The sequence below is a fragment of the Rhopalosiphum padi genome, chromosome 1, assembly GCF_020882245.1.
Source record: "Rhopalosiphum padi isolate XX-2018 chromosome 1, ASM2088224v1, whole genome shotgun sequence".
NCBI lineage: Eukaryota > Metazoa > Arthropoda > Insecta > Hemiptera > Aphididae > Rhopalosiphum > Rhopalosiphum padi.
Window position 1 is genome coordinate 70,928,072 of NC_083597.1, and position 23,992 is coordinate 70,952,063.

The 23,992-nt window shown below is 32.2% G+C and overlaps 1 protein-coding gene across 3 annotated transcripts in view; it reads left to right on the forward strand.

Moving 5' to 3' along the window:
- Positions 1 to 22,234, forward strand: part of LOC132918556 (phospholipid-transporting ATPase ABCA1) — a 46,200-nt gene extending 23,966 nt beyond the window's left edge. For 2 of the 3 annotated variants that reach the window (XM_060979829.1, XM_060979827.1), the window contains exons 2-25: positions 8,277 to 8,525; positions 9,785 to 9,867; positions 9,925 to 10,052; positions 10,194 to 10,347; positions 10,447 to 10,691; positions 11,102 to 11,336; positions 12,207 to 12,562; positions 12,694 to 13,050; positions 13,302 to 13,457; positions 13,540 to 13,750; positions 14,201 to 14,447; positions 14,524 to 14,660; positions 14,733 to 14,926; positions 14,997 to 15,155; positions 15,314 to 15,526; positions 15,891 to 16,167; positions 16,492 to 16,617; positions 17,730 to 17,906; positions 18,126 to 18,423; positions 19,402 to 19,788; positions 20,032 to 20,202; positions 20,684 to 20,862; positions 21,479 to 21,627; positions 21,836 to 22,234. In XM_060979829.1, the coding sequence (XP_060835812.1) occupies positions 8,302 to 8,525; positions 9,785 to 9,867; positions 9,925 to 10,052; positions 10,194 to 10,347; positions 10,447 to 10,691; positions 11,102 to 11,336; positions 12,207 to 12,562; positions 12,694 to 13,050; positions 13,302 to 13,457; positions 13,540 to 13,750; positions 14,201 to 14,447; positions 14,524 to 14,660; positions 14,733 to 14,926; positions 14,997 to 15,155; positions 15,314 to 15,526; positions 15,891 to 16,167; positions 16,492 to 16,617; positions 17,730 to 17,906; positions 18,126 to 18,423; positions 19,402 to 19,788; positions 20,032 to 20,202; positions 20,684 to 20,862; positions 21,479 to 21,627; positions 21,836 to 21,880 (4,908 nt within the window). In that variant the 5' untranslated portion in view covers positions 8,277 to 8,301 and the 3' untranslated portion in view covers positions 21,881 to 22,234. Of the gene's footprint in view, positions 1 to 7,225; positions 7,246 to 8,276; positions 8,526 to 9,784; positions 9,868 to 9,924; positions 10,053 to 10,193; positions 10,348 to 10,446; positions 10,692 to 11,101; positions 11,337 to 12,206; positions 12,563 to 12,693; positions 13,051 to 13,301; positions 13,458 to 13,539; positions 13,751 to 14,200; positions 14,448 to 14,523; positions 14,661 to 14,732; positions 14,927 to 14,996; positions 15,156 to 15,313; positions 15,527 to 15,890; positions 16,168 to 16,491; positions 16,618 to 17,729; positions 17,907 to 18,125; positions 18,424 to 19,401; positions 19,789 to 20,031; positions 20,203 to 20,683; positions 20,863 to 21,478; positions 21,628 to 21,835 lie in introns of those variants that run through there. The other variant, XM_060979828.1, reaches the window with a different exon arrangement.
- The last annotated feature ends 1,758 nt before the right edge of the window (positions 22,235 to 23,992 follow it).

Below are 23,992 nucleotides of genomic sequence, written 5' to 3' on the forward strand. Positions count from 1 at the left end.
CTCCTCCGAACTCGCATTTCCGCCTCAGAAACTGGTTCGGTTGTGCGCACAAATGCACATACACACGATTTTTTTTCGATTACCGCAACTATTATGTATAATATAATATAACGTATGCTATAATATAGATACCCGCTAATGTTGTAGTTGTGCGATTGGATAATACGCGTAATAATGCGCGGGTTTAATATTATGAAGTACGGTACGCAGAACCCGCGAAGTCGCGTGTCACATTCACTGCAGCCCACTTATTATATTATTACTCGTATTATTATTACACCTAACGAACTCGCGTAAAATCGGTCAATATATCAGAAATAACGGCTGTTTCACAACAATTGGAAAATAAAAGGTCGTCGATAAACCTCGGAGTGTCACGATTTATTCGTCGCCGGTGCATATTATTTTATAAATGGATAATACTAAGATATCTAAATTTACATAAAAACGGTAACTGCAACACGTTATGGTACGCGAAGATGGGCAAATCGTGTAGTCTGACGAGATATTATTATGACGTGGCGAAAAAAAAAACAAATATAAAAATCACTACCTATTTATTCGTACACGTGCGCTATTTGGCCTAACGATATCGCATTATAGTCGCGTTTAATGTCTTACACCACAACGATATAATAATAGTTAATAATTATACGAACATTTACTTAGGTTAATGCACAGTAAATATTATTATAACGACCACATCTCTCTGTTATATAAAAATGTTTTAAAATTATTCAATGTTTGATAATAACCGCTGTCACGGCAACCGAAAAAAAAGAAGAAAGTTATGAGTGTTAAGCTATGAAAATACTTTTAGATAAAACATCCGGTTTGCATAATTTGGGGAATTTATTAGAATAGCGTGTAGGGGTTGAAGTCTGTTATTTAGTAAATATTATAATGTGTCAGTGGTTGCAACCTGGGCAACGATCGTGTACGGACCTTCTCTTCCCCTTGGGCCGCATACAATTATTCATTAAGTATGTTTATATTTATAACTAGGATATAATATCATGGGCAAATTATCAACCAATAATAACGATTTTGTAATAGTTTCGCATTAAGATAACAGCAATAATTATAACACAACTATGAAGAACGTTTCGTAACGATCGGCACGTCAAACGAAGGCCCCCGTTGAAAACATTTTGGTTGCGCTACTGTAATGTGTACCTACTAACGTGTCATGATTTGTCAGAGGTTACGAGTGAATCACAAAACAATGCGTTATGACAATATAATATTTAACATACCTATAGTCTTATATAATAAAATATATTATAAAATAATACAGTTGTGTACGATATGATATTGTGTTTCGAAATCACATACAACTCATCGCCGCTACGCGCGCGGACAGTATACCTACAGCTATCTCGGCGTGTGATTTCACACGTAGTTTGACACGACGACACGAGTACACGACAATATCGATGACGGCGGAGGCGGTGGCTAACTCTCGCCCGGACCCATCGTAACAGTTCAGTCGTCGTAAAAACAAACGGTCTTCCCATCCCCCCACCTCTCGCCACTTAAAGACCTAACCCGAAATGTCTTTCTTTTTGTTCGCGTCGTTTCGCGTTTAATAAAACGTTCAAGACCGTGTTTTATTAATCGTATTGAATCAATCGGTGATATCGCGCCGAGACGTATGCATATGTTTACCTACACACACGAACATTATAACATTTTATATTTATAGTTTATAATACCTACATACATGCAGTTTTTATTGTCCGTTCAACGTCGATGACCGAAGGTCAACTGGTGACTAGCGCAAAATTGAACGGTGCTTACGTCGCGCCGCGGCCGGACCTAATGACCGTGAAGGAAAATTAGATAGGTACGTTTGACTTAACCCTTTACAAAACCTATGTAACATTATAATATACTATGCATTACATTTCGACGACGACGCGGACAATCGCAAAACAAACACTCTGACTTTGCGTGGTTTCCTTTGCACGGCAACTTATTATTCGATTCGATATCTGATTTCGTATAGGAAAATATGTAACGACGGTAGTCGGTGATTAGTACCTATAAGGAGTGTACACGATACGTTTTATATTCGATATATTATTTATTTTATATGTATGTGGTATAGGTACTGTATATACGAATGATTCGAATGTACGAACCTGTGTATGTGTGTATTTGTGTTCGTATGAGGAAGACATTAATATATAGACAAGTAGTTCTTACACAACACCTGAACTGTAGGCTAGGCTTGTATTATAGTGCGTTCGGCTTGGATTTACGATTCCGCGTCAAAATCGAAAACTTGTTTTCGACTGTAGCTGGCAATTATTAAATTGTATTATTACGTTCGGATGAATGAATCGTATTTCTTAAACATTTTTTTTTTAGTATATTACCTTTACTTCCATTTTTGTCCAAAAAGTATAGATTAGAAAAATTAGATTAAAAAACTAGCGATAACCGCTTATATATATTATAAAAAATAATTTTAATGCAATGCAATATTATATTATTATATAAAGCACCTATACAATTGGTATATCTACAGTAATAAAATAAATTATCGCGTTTCTGAGAAATGAAAATCCGATTTAAGATAAAACTATGGCATTGGTTTATTTTATAAAAAAAAAATCGTGTTAGTGCATATCGTACAGTAATATAAGTACATTAGTACATATTATAATAAAATAAATTATACAATTATGGTTGTCTAAAAACGTGATTCGATAAAATGCTTCTGAGAGTACCTACTGCAGCAGACTAAAATCGTACTCGGGAGAGCTTTGAGAGGTCAAACACTCGTTACGTTTACACTAATTACATACGTGGTAATTAGAACGCGCCGAGTTTATGTTCCAAAAAATGACATAGAATATATATATAATTACCTACCTAAAGATACTAAACACGCTACCACAGTATCATATAGAAGAAAAGCGAAACTTTGTGTTCTCGTGCAAAACGACTTGAGACACGCAGCGTTGACGTAATACGTATTATGCGATAACAGAAAAAAATAACAATATAATATTTAATATCGTATATTATTGTAACCATAATATTATCATCGTTAATACACGTCTTCCGATTCGACACCGGATTGATTACCATACGTGGTTTCTAGTTGGAGTCGAGAGAGTGTAGTTTATTATTATTATTATTACGATGCAGAAGTGAACGTTTTAAGTAAAAAATATCGAATAAAAACTAAAAAGTTGTATTATTTCTGATTATTATTTCCTGTAACACAAATATACCCATACGGGGCGGTTCACTAAGCATGTTCACCCTTATTTTTTCATATATAAATTTTAATTTTTGGAATGTTTATATGTATTTAAAGACTATATTATTTTCAAATTATTGAGTTTTTTGTAACCTACTCTATAAGATGTGGTGATATCAACTTCTGTTTATCAAATAAGAACCCCTTTACTTCTATAAATTACTTAAAGGATCATTTTTATGCACATTTTGACGTACTTAAATCAAAAATCATATGAATAACTTTCAAATTATTTAATTATAAAAATATATGATCTCTAAGTTTATTATTTAAAATGTACGAAAATCAGAACTTGAATAAATTAATTATTAAATGGAAAATAGGGGTGAGCATGCTTGGTGAATTCGCCCTGCAGGTATATTATTATGCCTATATTAGTATTACGTACCCAGGCGTCCCAGACCAATTATTTATTGTAGACGGATTGAACAAATGCATTTATCCTCGTATTATGCAGTCGTTTTCCGGTATTCCAACTGTTACCCACCCATTCCCACTCGCATATGCCTATAGTAAGACATCTCACCTACCACTATATAATGAAATAACCTATATATATAATGTATAATGTAACATAATACAACAGACGCGTAATACTCGGTTCGTCGGCCGGAAAACCGGTCGAGATCGGCGCTGACGACGACTGTTATACGTATGTTGTAGGTAAATAATATAATATACGCACGTGGAGTCTAACGTCTTCACTGGCTGCGGCTGCTGGTGCAGTCGTTCGTTATGTGTCCACGGGCGACGGACGTAATACAACCGCCGTCGCCGACGCCGCCGCCGCCGCCTCGATCTGACGTAACGCTAAGCCGATACCCATAATAATATTATAATAATATCATAAGAGTCATGCTTACATAATATGTGTATACATTCGTGTCTGAGGAAGTAAAATTCCGATCGTGATAGTTGTAATGGTAGGTAGGCAGGTAGATAGGTACCTACATAATAAAATTAAACATAGTAAAAGTGAGGTCTAGGCGCGTGTGGTATCTATACCTGTTGCGGTGTTCGAGCAATGCATCGTAACACAACTAAAATGTTTACGTCCTACATCGTAATAATGTGTATGTGACATGTTATATATGTACGGCGTGGCTTCGTTATTGTTTTTCTACACCGGGAGTTTCGAGGCGACCTTGATCGGGAGTAGGCCAAAACTGAATCCCAAAACCGTCGTTGCGCAGTATCGTACCCATCACGTCCATCATAATAATATAGGACATAATAATATTATGGTATGCCAATAAACCGTATTATATGTGCGTATATTACGCTATAGATGGTTTTATAAAATTCTACTGCTGCAGTATTACCGCGGCGGTCTGGATCGGCCAAAAGTGAAAGAAAAATATGTGTGTAAACAAAAAAACCCGCGTTCAATGTTATTTGGTTCAATAATATGTCTTATAATATATTATTCTTTCTCGATACTTGTGATGACGGTGATAATAATAATCAACGATATGCGCATACGTAATAAACTAAATAAACTAATAATAGTATTATTATTAAAAAAACTCGGGCGTGCGCGCGCCCAGGGCTAGTGTGCACGTGTGACGGTGAAGTGCGCCGCGGTCGTTTAAGTATTTATTCTTCGGAAGTCTCGGATACGGCTTCGTGTACGTGTTAGAGAGAGCGAGTAAGACAGAGTGTGAGAGAGAGGACGAGTGAGAGAAGAGTGTGAGCGGCTGACGGGGTACGACGGCCTTGATCGGAATCGGCCACTCGAACATCTTGAGGTGCAACGCGACTTATCATTATCGCGGCGCGTTTTACTGCGTCAACTGTGTTATTATAATATACAAATAATAATAATAATAATAATAATTGCTCACCGGACGGGCTCGTTGAAATTTTAAAAAATTTTACGCTTGTCAGACAAATGGTTTGTCGTATGTGCGCTATTATCACATTATCGTCATAATGTTTTTTAATCGATCGTCCTCGATTCTCGTCAAACTTCCGCCGCCCGAAAAATATGTAGAACCCACGCATTGGCACGACAATAAAAAATTGTTAAGTTATAACAGTAATGATAATGATGTTAATAATTTATTGTTGTTTTTTTATTATATTCCCTATCCCTACTAACTGTCATCGCGACAACCATCGTATATTTTGTGGTGTTTGATTTGCGTGGATATTCGCTTATCGAGTCGAGACGACAGCTATATCTATGCGTGCAGTTGTGCAGTTATAATATAAACGATGATAAACAAATATAATTGTTTATGTCGCGTCAATGTTTTTTTTTCATCGATTATAATCCCACTCAGCACTCATATTATAATATTATAGTGTTGTAAAATACAGGGCGATTCACCGAGCAAGCTCACCCTTAATTTTTCCATTTAATAATAAATTTATTCAAATTCTGAATTTAATTTATTTGAAAATTTGATATTTTTTTCTACTAAAGGAATATGCTGCGGCAATACAAACTTATATTTTTCCAAATAAGAAGCTTTCGATGCATATCTAATTCAATATTCATATGAATATAATTTTTCAGTTATCAACATTTTCATACTAAATAAAGATAATGTTCCTTAAAAATAGTTTTACAAAAACGTAAAATAGATGTAATATTAGATCTAGTATTTTTTTTATTCTTAGATCATTTATACACATTATGACAGATTAAAGTTAAATAACTCAAAAACTAGTCATTTGAATTTTGACTTTAATACGTCAAATGTTCCGATAAATAATTTACTGTAGAAAGAGAGGAGGTTCTTAATTTAGAAAAATAGAAGCTTGTATATCCACAGATCACTCGTTAAGTAGTACAGACATTTTCAAGAATTTGTTAACGTGTTCTTTAATTATGTATAATTAAGAATTTTAATAATCGGAATTAGAATAACTGCATTATTGAAGAAAAAAGGGGTGAGTATGTGCAAGATGAATCACTCGTTAATACAATATACATATTATAGACACGCGACCGTTGTTCGACGATTTACTGTCCGTTTACAAAAACTCAACGACGTTTTTATGCGCATACGCTTATTATTAACGTCGACTTCGAAACGGTCCGATATATTAAAATATGATGATATAACGGTTGATTCGGTTCTTTTTTATCTATATTCGCAGTTTCCATCCGTTCGTCGAACCGTTGGTTTTGAGTCGGCCTCCGTGAAGACGCGTCTCATCCGACTTACGGGCGTTTACAAATAGGTACATAGTATAGGTTACGCTTACGCATTTGTCAATATTTTTTTTTCAGTTATTGAATCTTCAGACCAGCAACACGTAGAGCTGCATACAATAATCGAAATCACGAGATGATATTTAATAGTGTCTGGTGATCCATTTATAGATCCGCTGTCGTGTACCTATTGGTAGACTTTCGGACTCCGAACGGAAATAACGGTGTTATTTTAATTTATCGAAATAATTTTTTTTCACATTTCAATCAATAATTTAACGCGCTGTTCGTTCTTAAATATATACTATAATATTTTTAAATCTATCAGGTCTACGACGACGAAACTACCGTTGAGCCTTCAAACTGGGAACCACTGTCCTGCCACATGTTCATCCCCTTCGTCTGATAATTTACGGTCGTCGCGGGATGTTATCCGTATATATGTATACACATCACAATCAAAATATAATCTCGTAGAGTTTTTTTTTGCCCATCAGCGTATAGGTTCAAAACTGAAATAATATAATAATAAAATCTCCACGTGTACCCACTACAGTGTGTATTAACACGAGATTTGTTCACGTCAAACAATATCTTGGGGGGAAAAAAAAAACTTAAAAACAGGTATAATATGTAGGTATACTTCCTGCTGTTGTAGATATATAGTAGATATATTTTATTATTAGTTCGCTTCGAATATTATTATTCCTTTATTATTATTCAGTGTTTCGATCTCGACCGCTTGCACAGTCGCAGTGTTATTTTCTCACGGCGTTTCCGACCAAGCGCTAAGACGGGCGTGCTCGAGGTAATTTTTTTAAGCTGTGTAATTATTATAATTAATAATTTTTTTTTATGGTTCCCGCATGAGTGTATTTTTTTATTCTCAATTTATTTTTTGTTTTTACTGCACGATGACACCTCGACATCTACTAGACTAGAACACTCTATATTTACACACTAAATATTAACTTGTATTAATCGATTATTCTTTGTTAAATAGGTCAAATTTATTATATTCACGTTCTTCCAAATATTTATCGAATATTTTTTTTTCTTTATTATACGCTATTGCGTCAATCCAGAAGAAAATGTTTTATTCGTGTAGGTACGCGTCATAAATATTATCGAAGTGTAATTATTTAAAAACAAAAAATCGTGTGTTAATAATATACCATATTTTGGTTTGTCTAGAATTTTTATTTTATTCCTCTTCATACAAGCTTGATATATTAGACTGTATAGAGTAAAACATTTGAGTGCCCGTGAATTCAAATAAACATTATATTATACAACCAGCTGTCTAACATCATATAAGTATTGTGAAACATTTTCGAAAATACAATTATCAAGTTCATTGAAATAAATTCATATTATGTTCTGTCATTAGTTATACTTATTATTTGTAATGAGTTTAAAAAATACATATTATGCTTTGTAGTTGCTTTTGCCGAGTCTATTTTTATTGGATAATATTACCTACCCAAAAATTTAAAAAAATGTATTGCATAAAATTAAAATTAAATATTCTTACTTTAGTAGACGTGTATTTGTTTAATAAAGTTATGATATAGACAGAAACAAAAAAAAAATTTCACCTTTAAATATTAACGGGAAAATATTAAAGTAAAAATTGTTAATAGCGAATAATTACTTCAAATTGCATTTTATTAAATATAAAAAAATATCTGTAATTAAATTAAAATGTAAATTTGTTATATTTTATAAAATAAGTAAAATTTGTATTCTCTATTTAAACGTATTTATGATTATAATAAATATATTATCCAATACGTCTATAATACTCATTTTGATAATTATTTTTGTTTTCTTATTTAGACTAACTGCCTCCGCATCAGTAGTTATGTGGAAAGACTTCAAGAAGTTAAAACTTCTACTATGGAAGAATCTACTGATACAGAAACGACATCCCATCCAGTCGTTCATAGAGCTACTGTTACCGGCCATCATGGCGTGCGTGATGGTCATGTTCAGATCGTGGGTACAGCCGGTCGAGTTCAACAATGTCACCAGATTCGAACCGTTTTCCATATCGGTACCACCATTAATATTGGGATACAGACACGGGTAAGTCGTATGTTTTTTTTTGTGGGGAGTTTCCAAATGATATATTTTTTGAGAATTTGGATTAAACTTATTGTATTTTAACAAATTTACACGAAGAATAATTTAATTGTATTTAAAATCGTTTTCAACGGTGATAATAAATAAGTAAATTATTAATTACAGTTGTAGGTTAAATATTATATATACACACGATTTTAACTTAATGTATCATTCTTTAATTTAACTGTAAAAAGCTAAGTTATTCAAATTAATACTTTGACTATTCAAGTTAAAAAATTTTTTTTTTAAATTTAGCTTTTACTTGTTTACTTGAAAATGCCCACCTTTGCGTGGATGTAAGTTTATTCGAGGGACTTATATACTACCTAGGTATTTACATATATTATAATATATAAGAAAATAGCCAAATGTGTTATTTTATGCAAAAATAGACAAAAAATAATGGATACATAAATGGATAAATGCTTATATAAACTATAAACAGAAATTACACTTAAATTAGATTATTACCAGTTAGGTATGTATAGTTGATGTGTTTAAAATTAATTAATATTTTGTGTTGGTGCTAATGTTCATCTCAGTATTATTATAGTTAAAGTATTAAAACTACTATACACTTTTGTATGTTACTATTATTATAATATTGTTATTACTATCACATAACATAATGTACTCTCTCAACCATATTTTTCAAACGTTTAAATAACCATAAATCGTGATATTTATTTAGATTAAAATCAGTTATTTTATCACGTGTATGAACTTTGATATATTATTATGGGTGGTCTATTCCTAATATGGTACCTGGTAGGAACTTAACATCTCATATTAACACAAATCCTTCCCCCTACACCCCACCACCGAGACAATAAAAAATGTGACGTCGACCCCCTGGCGTGGCACTCGCCGCGTTTTGCAATAATAATAATTCCATTAAACGCCAAAGGCAAAAGAAAAAAATCGGAATGCTACAATAGGAGTTCGGTAATATGAGGAAATGAAATTCGGTGTGATGACTGAATGTATTAGCGTCTCGACGGTGAAAATCATACTGTGAACACAAATAATACTTAATAATAATAATTTTGTTGTTGATTTATTCGTTGTCAATATGACGATGTCTCTAATAAATAATCCGCAATACCCTTGAACACAAATATTAATTTTATCATCACACATAATATATGTACAAGGTAACTGTAGTACTGTAAATAATAGATGATTCGTTTTACGAGAAAAATACTTTGCAATTGTTTTAGATGGTCCATAGCATGGGCTCCGTATGACCCGGAATTGGAAAAAATCATGAACGACGCTTTCTCGCACACTCCCAATATGAAGCGTAAGTTGTACCGTACAAAGACCGTAACGGAATAAAGAAATAAAATGTATTTTTCAGTTGTATCGTTCGAAACCGGTGATAAGATGGAGGAACATCTGAATCAAGACAACGCAATGAAAAAATTTCTGGTCGGCGTTCGATTCGATAATATTAAGCCGAACTCTACGTTACCAAAAAGTACAACTGTAAGTACAATGAAAATAAAACGACAATTTTACGCATTTATATTGCATTATAATATTTATCGTATTATATATTTATGTATACGTATATTATGGGATACTTATATGACTGTTTTGCTTGTTTTGTTTCATTCTATACTACAGGTAAAGCTGAGATACCCGTGTCATCTTCGTGTAACGAAAAAGAGTCTGATGAGCTTCGACACGATCGAAGCGAACTGGCGGACTTACTTAATGTTCCCTCTGTATCAGACGTTCGGTCCTAGGCATAAATCAGAAAACGACGGAGGCGAACCAGGTATAAATTCATAACTACCGTGCACATAACAGTTCGAGATATGTGTGCACAAACAATCATTATTGGTAAACTAGGTCTTAAACATTCCTATGTTTTTAGGTTATTTGTCCGAATCGTTTTTGTACTTGCAAAACCAGATCTCCAAAGCCTTAATACGATACTGGGCTCCCGGCGAGTACTTGCCGGAAATCGAGCTACAAAGGTTCCCATATCCGAAGTACATCGAAGATCCATTGCTACCAGCACTTACGTCGTTCATATCCACGGTGGTGTTACTCAGTTATATTTACACCGCTATCAATACCATCAAAGTGATCTCAGCTGAAAAAGAAATGAAAATGAAGGTAAGTAATTGGATAAACATGATTTTAGTATAATGTCCAAGTGTATATCGTTTCCGGAATCTATTATTGATCTATTGTTGATCTATCGTGTTTATCTATTGCCGTTTACCATTTCTCTAAATTTTAACCGAGGTTATAAGTATACATACAAAGTACAATACATTTTTAATAGATATATTATATATTTATTTATATAATTTATGATGCATGTAACACGCAGTCATACACGATAATTTTTCAATAAAAATAAATGATTTGTCAACCACTATTGTAGAGTTAAAGCCTCTAATCTCTTCACCCCCATTATTATCCTACCACCCTTAGTATTTTCAGTTCCGCCGCAGAAAAGTCTGAAGACTATATGAATATTTTTTTCGATAATAATATATCGAGATTTTTTTGTTTTTCAGGAAGCTATGATGCTCATGGGCTTAGATAATTGGTTGCACGCGTGCGCGTGGTACTTAAAAAGTTTCGTCGTATGGATAGTACCGCTGTTGATATTGGTGTTTTTCATTACGTTCGATTGGCCTACGGGCGCGGTGTTTCAGTACTCCGACCCGCTGGTACTGATGGCGATACTGACACTGTACGTGACTGCCGGGATATCCTATTGCTTCTTGATATCCGCCTGCTTTAAAAAAGGTAAAATCTAATAATGAGCTAAAGGTTTTTGGGCATATATATATATATTATTATATTATTATATTGTAGGATTTGTTAGCAATTATATTATGACTACAATAACTCTAATGCAACTTTCAGGACATTGAGGGATCTGTATATTTTTTATTACTTATCCAAAATACATTGATATATTATAAGAATGTGTTTCTTATTACCTATTAAATACAACAATGTTAATACTTTTTTGATAATACTTTAATTTTTTTAATTAATGTGCGTATTTTATACATATAATGTGAAATGTACACATATTTAAATATTTATCTTAAACGTGCATTTAAGGTTATAAAGCAACATTAGTGGGTACTTGTTATTTTTAAATTTCATGGATTTTTGAACATATTTATGCAATTTTTTGTAATTTTAGAGTCTATTTTTTATTAATTTTTTTTAAGGGCAATAAATGTATATATTTTCGGGTTTTTTTAAAAAAATAAATTAGGACTATAGCCCTAGATCATATTACTAACACATGTGGGAATTACTAGTTGTCATGAATCGTCATTGTGCATATAATTTAACCGTCCGTAAACAAAATAACAATTACTGTTTCATTAACATATTGTCAAGGTATCACGTCGTACCTAATAATATATAATACTTATATAAAAATATATATTAATAATTATACTATACGATATACGTATAATTATATATATATATATACATTCACATATGACATATTTTAACATGTACTACATTTTTAGACCTTCAAATTTGCTTATGTTGTCTATAATATGTGTGTTTGTGTGTGTGTGTGTGTGTGCGTAAATAGCAAGATTGAATTTATTGAATTTCTTTGTATACAACTTTTTTTTTTTGTTTCAGCCAATACAGCGGCGACCGTTGGTGGCGTATTATGGTTTGGGACTTATGCACCATTTATGATCTTCCAACCTAAGTACTCATCTATGACCAACAGAGAAATCTTAGCGTCGACTATATTGCCAAACACGGCGTTAGGATACATATTCCAGAGTCTCATCATGTTCGAAGGAATCGGCAGCGGTCTGACGTGGGAAAATATCACGGTAACGGTGTCTCCGGACGACAAGATGTGCATCGCGGACATAATGCTCATGTTGGTGTTCGATTCGGTCTTGTACCTGTTGATCGCCATATACCTGGAAACAGCTTTCCCGCGCAACAGCGGTTTTCACCCTCCGTGGTATTTCCCGATAATGGTGAGTTCCGCCCTCCCAATTTAATTCTCTTTCAACTACTTCTTCGTTGAATCTAAATTCGGTCGTTTTTTTCTGCTCGTTTATAATAAACATTATGTTATTAACGAGTTGTTTTGTTATGTATGTTACAGCCGTCGTTCTGGTTTGAGAAAAAAGTTAACCCCAAACACATAACCGAAAAATCTGGCATACATATTCAATCGCTCAGCAAAAGTTTCACGCCCGGCAAAAACGTCGTTAACAAGCTCTCTGTGGATATGCACCCTAATCAAATAACCGTTTTGTTGGGTCACAACGGCGCTGGAAAATCTACCACCATGTCTATGTTAACCGGACTGATCAGTCCAACATCCGGCACAGCGTTGATAGAGGGATATGATATCAAAACTCACATGAAAACCATACGACATTCCTTAGGGCTCTGCCCTCAATACAATCTGCTCATACCGGACTTGACTGTAGTAGAGCATTTGTACTTTTTCGGAATGGTTAGTATACTTGCTCGGTTGTAGTAATATTATATTATTATTTATTATAAATTATAATAGTCAAACCTTTTATTGTATAAAATATTATTTTTATTTATTTATTTGTTAAATAATTTATAAAAAAAATATAATAAAAAGTAATAATATAGAAAAAAAAAGGAAAAAGTATAATATCTAACTAGTTTAGTATACAATGTATACATATTTACATTATATAATATGTGATCACTGTTTGTTGTCATGTTATTTAGTTGAAAGATTTAAGCGAACAAGATTTGAAAAGCGAAATCGATAAATATACAGTAAAATTCGAACTGGAGTCAATGATTAACACAAAGTCAAAACATCTGAGCGGAGGAATGAAAAGAAAACTGTCAGTTGCCATAGCATTAATTGGAAAGTCGAAGGTATGCGCACACTGTGAGATTAACTCGGTGGCTTCCGTTCGTTAATCATTTAAAAACATAACGATTAATTGATCTTGCGTAGGTGGTATTGATGGATGAACCGACATCGGGAATGGACCCGGCGGCCAGACGTACTCTGTGGAATATTTTACAATCGGAACGGGAAGGAAGAACAATGGTGATGACAACGCATTTAATGGACGAAGCAGATTTGCTAGGTGACCGTGTCGCTATTATGAAAGCTGGTACTCTTTGTTGTGTCGGAACACCGTTTTCGTTGAAAAAAGAATATGGTAAGGATATTATATTACAGTATTATAATGTTAGAAAAAAAAAAATTTAGAGGTAATTTCAGGGTCTTGAATATAATTTTAATTAATTTGTTACCACACGTCCTAAACAAGCACGTATGAAACAATATAACAACTAATTTCGACTCCAAAAATTGCGTATAAATATTATTAGTTTTAATATAAAATGTTTCAATTCTATGAAAAACTAATATTGGAATGATTTAAATTATATTTAATATTAAAAAATTCAATATACAACTATCAAATATTATTGAATAACATTTTTAATAGTTTATGAAATACGATTATTATTAACTTTAGATGTTTTATTCGTCTTATTACACAAAACGTAATGTTTATCAAGCACCGACAAAATATACATACAACAATTATAGATATTGACTATTGTTTAAAGATAATAAACTTTAATGTAATTTTTGTATTTTTTAGGTGGTGGTTATACCTTAACTCTCGTAAAGGATGTAGTCGGTTTCAGTTTGACTAAAGTGACAAATTTCGTTCGTAAATATTACCCGCATTCGGTGCCAAGTAACCTGACCGTCATGGAAGTCACGTATCAACTAGAGGACTCATCGCTGTTTCCAGATCTGCTTAACTCCTTAGAGCAAACTAAACAGTCGTTAGGAATCAAAGAATACGGAATAACTTTGACTACGTTGCAAGACGTATTCATGCGGTATGTGGGCGGAACACGAGTAGCAAGACATACAATACAAGTTTATTTAATACGCGTTATTTTGTTATTATTGCAGAGTCGGCCAAGAAGACAACAAGAAGTTATCAGATTATCAGATGAACGCGATAAAACAGAAATCAATGGAATTGAAGAACCGTTTCGACACGTTGTTCTACGACGCCGAGTGCGATTCTACCGATTTTAAATCTGAAAGTAAGCATTTACGAAAAATGACAATCAATGTACGTACCGTGTGACTTTGATAATAATATTGTGTATGATCAGGGGCCAGAGGATGGAAATTGTTTTGGATACAAGTCGGGGCGATTATGGAAAAGAAATGCTTGCAGTCTTATCGTTCTCTGATATTGCACTCGCTACAAATAACGCTAACGCTATTTTTCATATTCTTGGCACTACTGGTCGTCAACGCCTGGCAGGGTATGAAAGACTTGCCGGCACTAGCAGCTGAACTAGCGGTAAGTAATAACGACTGTCAATCGAAGATTTCGATTATTATGTTTTCTATAATAATCATTTATTTTTCAGAACTATTGGGAGCCCATCAGCACGGTCATGTTGTCCACCAATAACACGAAAATTGGCAATTTCTACGAGTCGTACAAAAACGCTTGTGCACCTAACCCGGTTTTGGATTTGAATTACCGTACCACGTACAGTTATTTCGAAGACTTTTTACTGCAAGTGGTGAGTATTTTCCCTCCCCGGTTAATAATAACTAATAATAGTAATATAATTTATGTACCGACCGCGTGCGAGAAGCACCGCGACAAATACCTATGTATATACCGTCAACGTGTCGACCGGAAACAACGTTTATTATAACATTGATTATTTATCCTTAGGCCGCCGAAAAGATATCACCGTTCACACAAAAGTATATTGTCGGCGCGATTTTCGGCGAAGATAGGATTACAGCGTATTTCAATAACCAACCGTACCACGGTCCCCCGTTGGCACTTAGCATGGTTCACAATGCTATACTGAAAAGTTACAAAGGAGAAGAGTACGGAATACATATAGTGAATCATCCGCTGCCTTACCAAGGAGTGGACAAAGTGAGAAAACTGTTGATTTCAATATTAATAATATCTTAAATCTATATATAATATGGATGGATTTTTATCATTTTCGTCGAATAACTAGTTTTTTTTCGATAATAAAATAAACATCAACTATTAGTTCTCGACAAAAAAAAAAAATGTCTCAATTCCAATAATTTCCGGCAAAAAATATCGAACACTTTCTAGTAATTAATATCTTTCGTGAGTGACAATATCAACAACCAATCTATAAATTTAGATCACCCGAATGTATTGTAGTGCCCCGCAAAATGTCTGTCCACTATACGAGTATCTACTGACTGTTTTAAACCAACTTAATTCGTAACACGATTTTTTTTGTTTTTTTGCTATCTCGCAGCTGATGAAATTGACCGGAGGCAGCAATCTGGGCTATCAGGTGGCGTTCAACTGTGCTATTTCCCAAGCGTTCGTGTGCGCCGTGTACGTACTGTTCGCCGTCAACGAGCGGCAAACCGGCGCCAAGCACATGCAACAGATCGCCGGCGTCAAACCACTGGCCTACTGGGGCGCGTCTCTACTGTGGGACTGGATAAGTTACCTGACCGTCATATTCTCCATTCTGCTGTTGCTCTTCTGGCACGGCGACCCGGGATACTCGAGCTTGAAACAAATGGGTCAGTATTTTGCATTATAACATGTTATCATACTGTATTAAGAGCACGTTATTATACCCCCACCAAATCTAATTAGGTGATTAAACTCTAATATCAACAACACTATAACATCGATAACAGAATATATATATTTTTGGTTTTTCTTAATTAAATTCTACTATAATATATTTTAATAAGTAACGAATGTTTTACAAATGCCTTATAACGTCCTTTTAACAACAAAAATATTATAATCTAATTTACATTAGATTAAATTGAGTATTTTTAATTTTTTTTTTTTGTTGTTACTAACTCTTTACTATATATATTTTTATTCGATTTCAGGATTGATGCTGAGTCTACTGGTAGCTTTCTCGTGGGCGACGCTGCCACTGATGAGTCTGTTCTCATACCTGTTCCAAAACCCGTCCACTAGTTTCACGAGAATATCTATGTTTAGCGTTATGACTGGTAAGAATAAAAAAATCGGTACAATTATCAATATATATTATATGATGTGTTTAATAAGTTTCGAAACGATCATCATTAGAATAATTGGGGCTGATATACGATGATATAAATAATGATGTTATAAAATATTTTGCATTATAAATGTATTGCAGCAGTGTTATCTGTTATACGTGTTATTACTTCATATAGGTATTAAAATATTTATACAGTAATTAAGAGTTTCAAAAATATTGAACACCTTGTATATTATTATTGTTTTTATCATTACGCTTAGTACCTTGCGAAGTGTTGACCATTTTTAGAAAAATAAAATGCAGGACTAAAAATGTTCATCATACCCTTTTTAACCTAATTTTTAAGCAATAAATATAACTATCGCGAGTATGATGTTATAGGTTATATTAGAAATCATGTATGCTCAAATCAAATAGTTAAAAAATTAAAAAACAAATTTTATATTAATACAATGAATATTATATATATAAATTGTTTTTTCATAATTTTATAATAGAAAATTAACTTAATAAAATTATAATTTACAAATTGTGCTTCAAAGAGATGTATAAAATAGGTTAGGTCACAATCGATTGAAAACTTGTATTTTTATAAGATCCGTAATAATAATAAACAAAAATACGAGTACCATCACAGTTTTCAATATGTCATTAAAAATATAAATTTCTTAAAATTATTAAAGTGTAGCATAAAATTTGTAGTCTAATATTTTGTATAATTTATTTTAGCAAAAATAATAAGTACAATTTTAATCAATAATTACATAATATCGAACTATATATTGTTATTATTATTATTATTATTATTATTAATAAAGGCAAGTCACTCAAAACAATTAAACTTTCTAATTAAATCTACGAATTCGATTAAAATTATATTGAGTTGTTCAAAATTGATTTAATAATTCGTTTTTTGAAAATTTAAAATAAATACGTATTTTTAACTCGAAAGTCAAAATTATATAATATATAATATATGTCATTATGCATAATAAATTATTATGCATGCAAACGTGTTTCGATTGATTGATGGCTCTGCTTAAAATATTATATTGTTGTATTACTTGTATTTATCCATTTTGTATGATCATGATACAGGTGCCATGTGCTTCATGCTGGTGCTTATTTTGGACATGCAACCACTATGTTTGAAAGATCAATCCAAGTTTATTGACAACATGATGATTTTCTTCCCACATTACGCACTGGGGAGCGGTATGAAAAACATATACTCTTCATATGAGTACAACGAAATTTGTGACTTCCAAAAGAACGGTAAGTCACGTGCTGCAATTATTACAAAGAATAAAAATATTATCGATAAACAATGAGATTATAGTACGTTTACGCTATATGTGTACGTCTATTCGGTAGTATTTTTACATTTAACACTTTTCTTATCGGTTGCGCAATCATTTCAATTAGCCGTGGACGAACAAATTTTAAATAATTTCTTATTTTTTAATATGAACGATGATTTAACTACCATTTTAGCCACGTGTTTTGGATGGGATGGCGACAATCTGTCGTGGACCAGCCCTGGAATTGGTAGAAACATGACGCACCTGTTCTGGTTGGGATTCGTGTGCGTGACGTTACTACTGTCGTGCGAATACCTTACGTACTACGGAAACAAAGTGCAGTGTACGCTTATGAAACTCTACAGCCACGTCATGTGTAAGAACTCTGTCAAAGAAGATAAGTATGACTTAAACTGTTACGAATCGGACGTGTCTCATGAGAAGCAAGTGGTCAACGGCGCCGACCCGCACAACTATTGTCTATACCTCAAGTGAGTGTGCACCACCTAAATCATCGAGACCTATTAAACATTTATTGGTTTTTATATTATAATAAGCACATAAAACATTATCACACAAGACTTGCACAGTATTCAGTTATAGTTCAGTTATAGACACTCCAATGTTTTTAACGTATTCGTCAAAAATGTCTCAAATATACCCATAATATATACATAATATATTTGTATTTACTAAATTCTCGTGATAATTATTATCAGTGACTACTTTTACGATTATTGGCGTTTAATCAACTAATTGAATACAGAGTAAAGAAAATATTAAAACAAATTCACGAAACAGTAAAAAAATATCAATATTTTTGTACATAAAATATTATTAAAAAATTATTTGTGGGAACTTAAAACGTTTACATAATATATTGATATATTATATTATTATAAATTTTACTACACACAAATGGCATTTTTAATTTCATTTAAGATATTAATATGTTATTATCTATTTATATTATGAACCTATTTTTACTGCCTTTCGATATTTACAAAAAGATGTTATTACATTTTGAGTTATATAAGTTGATATAGTATGATATACCTATCATATATTATTACAAAAATTAAATATTAATAATACGAGTAATGAGTATAATAGATTACTTTAATAACTATATCAAAAACCATGTAACGAAGTATACTTTTTAGTGATATAGGCTAACAGACCGTCTCTGCAAAATCGTTTTTAGTATACAATGATATATCGTTTCAAATTGAACAGACCCATAATAGTAACCCTCTCGATATCTAATGCACAATAGAGCGGTATAATTCACTTGACTATTTTTTTAAATATTAAAAATACTTGTGCAGGTATTCACTTATACGATAGTTTGATACGATTTGAATTTAATTTAGATTTTATTTACGTGGTTTACCTGTAGCTTTTTTTCACTTAGTATTGTGAACCGTTTAATTTTATTTGCAAAAACATTATCGTCTCTCGTTTTGCAGCAACGTCTGGAAGAAGTATGGAAACAAGGAAGCCGTCAGGGGACTGAATCTGGCTCTAAAGGCCAACGAGTGTTTTGGTTTGCTGGGGTCGAATGGTGCCGGAAAGACGACCACGTTCAAGATGCTGACGGGTGACATAAAAAACACCGCCGGCGACATTTACGTGTGCGGCGTGAACGTCAACAACAACCGCGAGAAGATCCACGAGGTGGGTGGCTACTGTCCGCAATTCAACGGTCTCATCGAAGAACTCACTGGCTATGAGACGCTCCATTTCTTCTGCAAGCTCAGGGGTATGTCCTACAAAGAAGCGTCCACTGTGCCGTTCCAACTGGCCTCCAGGTTGGCGTTCATGGCTCACTTGAACGTTCAAGCGAAAAACTACAGGTGAGATCGTCGGTCTAAAATAGTAAAATTATTATAATATTGTTTATTATATTTTTAAGTAGTCTTAGATTTTTAAGTAATTCGTACACTATTTAATATACGTTGTACGGCTGTGGTAATCAATGAAACATACAAACGATATATTTGTATATATTTTTTTATGGTATACTTCATTTGAGATTTCCACGTTTAATCGAATCGACTTTAATCTCAAATTCGTGGTGTTTGTTTTCGTGCTTATAGTGGCGGAAACAAGAGGAAACTCAGCACAGCCATAGCTATGATCGGTGATCCGAGCATCCTATTCTTGGACGAACCAACTTCCGGCCTAGACCCTGCAGCTCGGAAACATCTCTGGGATACGGTGAGCGAGGAGAGGGATCGCGGAAAATGCGTTTTCATCACGTCTCACAGGTACTATTATCTTGTTGTAACAACTGTCGTAGATTTTTAGTGATTTAATTAGTAACTACATACACTTTTCAGTCTGATAAATAATAGCAATAATATGGGAATAGGTACACAAAATGATTTAGCTAATTGTTAGATAATGAGAATCATCAACATGCATGTTTTTTAACTAAACGTAATGGATGATCAAATAAAAGTTATACAAGTAATGATTAATTAAAACACTTTAAAATTACGAAAACACTCAAATTTGTACTGTTTAGGTGCACTGTTATTGCCCCTATTTATTTTATCACTCTTACAACTAAAGGATAGAAACATTGTTTCCCGAAAATCGATAGAGACTTAATAAATTATTTCTCGTTGAAAAATATAAATGCAGACATCTGTTAAATTGTGTTATTATAAGTGTTTTACTACGTATAAACACTATTAACGTAGCATCGAATAAAATAAACAAGACATTATTATTGTTTTTTAACAGTCTCGAGGAATGCGAAGCCCTGTGCACTCGTTTGGCCATCATGGTGGACGGCCGCCTGTGCTGTATCGGGTCTGTTCAGCATCTAAAAAACAAATTCTCCGTCGGCTACCAGCTGCACATAAAATTCCACCCTGACAACCATACGAGAGCTAAAGATTACGTGATGAAATCGTTCGTCGGTAAGTGTACTAAATATATTATGGTGTGAGCAATTTGTTATTGCAAAACGACAGGCATGAACAATAATTTTCTTCGTGTTTATCATGTATAATTTGTGTATATTTCTTATTAGATTACAAATGATTTTTATTTTCCACATACATGAGTATATATATATATATATATATATTATACTACTATTTTATAATATTATTACTATAATTATTTTAATGCAATTTGCATTTGTAGTTAAATTATCAAGAAAAAAACATTTTCAAAATTCATTTTATATACGCAAGTACATATGCATAGGATAAAATAATAAAATAGTTATGTAATAACCTCGTTCAGCTAACGAGCTTCATAGTTTAGTCGCTGCTCGAACGCTGTGGTACAAAGACTCATATAGTCTTACGTTTTAATTCACATGGGATTAGAGCTATTATCTAGATAATATTATGCGTATAAATATAAATTTTTAAAATTGTTGTTTTTTTACAACTTAAAACTATTATGAAAAATATTTTCAAAAATGTTAATGGCTTATAAAATTACAAGTTTTTTACATTGAGTGGATTACCCAGTAAACATAAATAATGAAATACCTAATTAATCATATTATGAACATCGTTACAGGCGCCAACTTACGTGAAGAATTCGAAATCACGGCGCTGTTCCACATTCCAAAGAAGTATCCGTGTTCGTACGCTTTCGCTCAAATGGAACAAGCCAAGAAAGAGCTGCTGATCGACGATTATTCGATAACGCAGACTAGTTTAGAACAGGTATATACCAGTGACCGTTTCCGGAATATTATTTCGTTCTTATTATCATTCCTTTAGTTCCTTATTGGTATTGACATTGAATGTTGTGTTCGATTCGATACTACCACACGTTGTAATGACTACTTAATAATTATAATATATTATTATTATAATTACAATAACAATAACTGTTATAATTCTTGTAATAACTAAGTCGTGTGTTTCACAGGTGTTTTTGAGCTTCACCAGAAATCGTCAACAAGCAATTGCATAACGTACATCGTCCATGCGCAGCCGACAGGGTGCCGACCTCGTTTCATCCTACGTTCGTTCCCCGCCCCCCGTCTCAATCCCATCCCAATCCCAATTTTTAAATATAAGTTTATGAGTGCCATGTCAATGAAAAAAAATAAATAAAACAACGAAAGAAAGGAAAACCAAATATCACTAATAATATCATATTGTCTTCCCCTAGGAACGTAGTTTAACACAACATTCCGATAAACTGTTGTTGTTGTTGTTGTCGTCGTTTTTTTTTTTTTCGTACGAAGGCTGACTAATTGTATATTTTAAGAAAGAATGAGATAATATTTTTTAATAATAAGAAGAAGAAGAGGAAGAAAGAGAATGAGAAGAAAATGAAGAAGTAGAAAATTCATTTTGTAATATATATATATATAAAAAAATATATGTATATTTATGTGATAATTTATATTGTGCGAGCAATTTTTTTTTTTACTCGCACTCTGAAGCCGAATTAAGTACATTATATATATATATATATATATAAATGTATAATAAATGTATATGTATATATGTACGTTACTATAGTAGTTTCGGTTCTTTTGTAATATGTTTTAATTTTCCTTAAACGTAATACTATATATATATATATATATATATATGCGTAATACTATTGTTTAAACGCTCAATGTACAGATATATATTTTTGGAAATTCTCTATATATATATATATATATTTATATATATCGGGTTCAAGACAATGTACCTACCTATTGTTCTTTTTTTTTTTGTTTACTCTAGTTACTATATTATATAAATATATTTTAATAATTATCTGTAATTACCATTTAGAGTAGAAACTATTTAATTTATTAAGTATAATCTGTTCAATAGGTTTAAGAAAAATATACCAAAATGTACAGTTACGTTTTTGTTTTATTTCGTTGTAATAGTATCCATACCTTTCCACCGCATCTATTATAATTTATAGTACCAATATAGACCAAGACGATACAGCTTTGTTCTGATAATTATAGTGAAGAAAAAAATAAATCCATTCATAGAAACACACAGTTTTGATAATAACAGTGAATAAAGTAATTTTCCAATAATTTAATTTTATAATGTATTTGTTTTCTGTTGTATTATTATATGTTCAACTAGGTAAAAAAAAAAATTAGGTTATCGTAATCAGAAATTTGAAAAAAATAACACATGAAAGCTATTGATTCTGTTGAGCATTTTATGAGTATGTATTTTATGTCATACAATTTTTAAAAGTATATGCGGTACTTTGATAGATTAGATTCTGCAAATAGTGTAAATTAATATTAAACCGTTTAAATTGGACATTAACGATCCACTTTTTGGGGTCAATCATAAATATCACAAATTGTAATTTTTATTTTTTTATCATTTTATTATTACAGGTACTTTATTGTTGTTGTCAAAGCATAATCTAATTATTTTCTTGAACTTTGTATGGAATACAATTAAAAATTCGTCATGAAACATTATTAGAAAAGCTTTGTTTTAAAGTTTTTAAGTTTTGGATACATTTTTTAATCACAAAAATATTACAATTTATGTTTGGCGTAAATTAAATTTGCAATAAGTTATACTCTTATAGTCATAGTTTTTCGATACATTTTTCAAATTCAATAATATATATTAATATGTAATTATTTAATCTACCATGTATTTAAAAAATAATTTTGATTTCGTTTTAAACAAATGGGATTCAAAATATTAACCACATTGATTTTATATATGCTAATTTTAAAAACAGATTTTGATTCATACTAAATATGTGTACCTAGGTATATCAATAGAGGGATATGATTTAACACTTAATTTATGCAAATTTCAATATATATATATAATAATATATTTATTAATAATACCCATTTACCTATTGTAACGATTTACAAATTACTGGCTTGTCGTTTATGTTTCACTCCTCAATGAATTTGCTTACAGATTACAGGAATGTCAAGTAAAAATTGCAAATTTGATGAGACTATATGATATGAATCATATATCTGCATTTGTAATAAAATTAATAATGTTAATTTACTACAGGTACAATAGTCAATAACCTACCTTAAAAATAAATCATAATTATTCAATTGTTTCCACTACT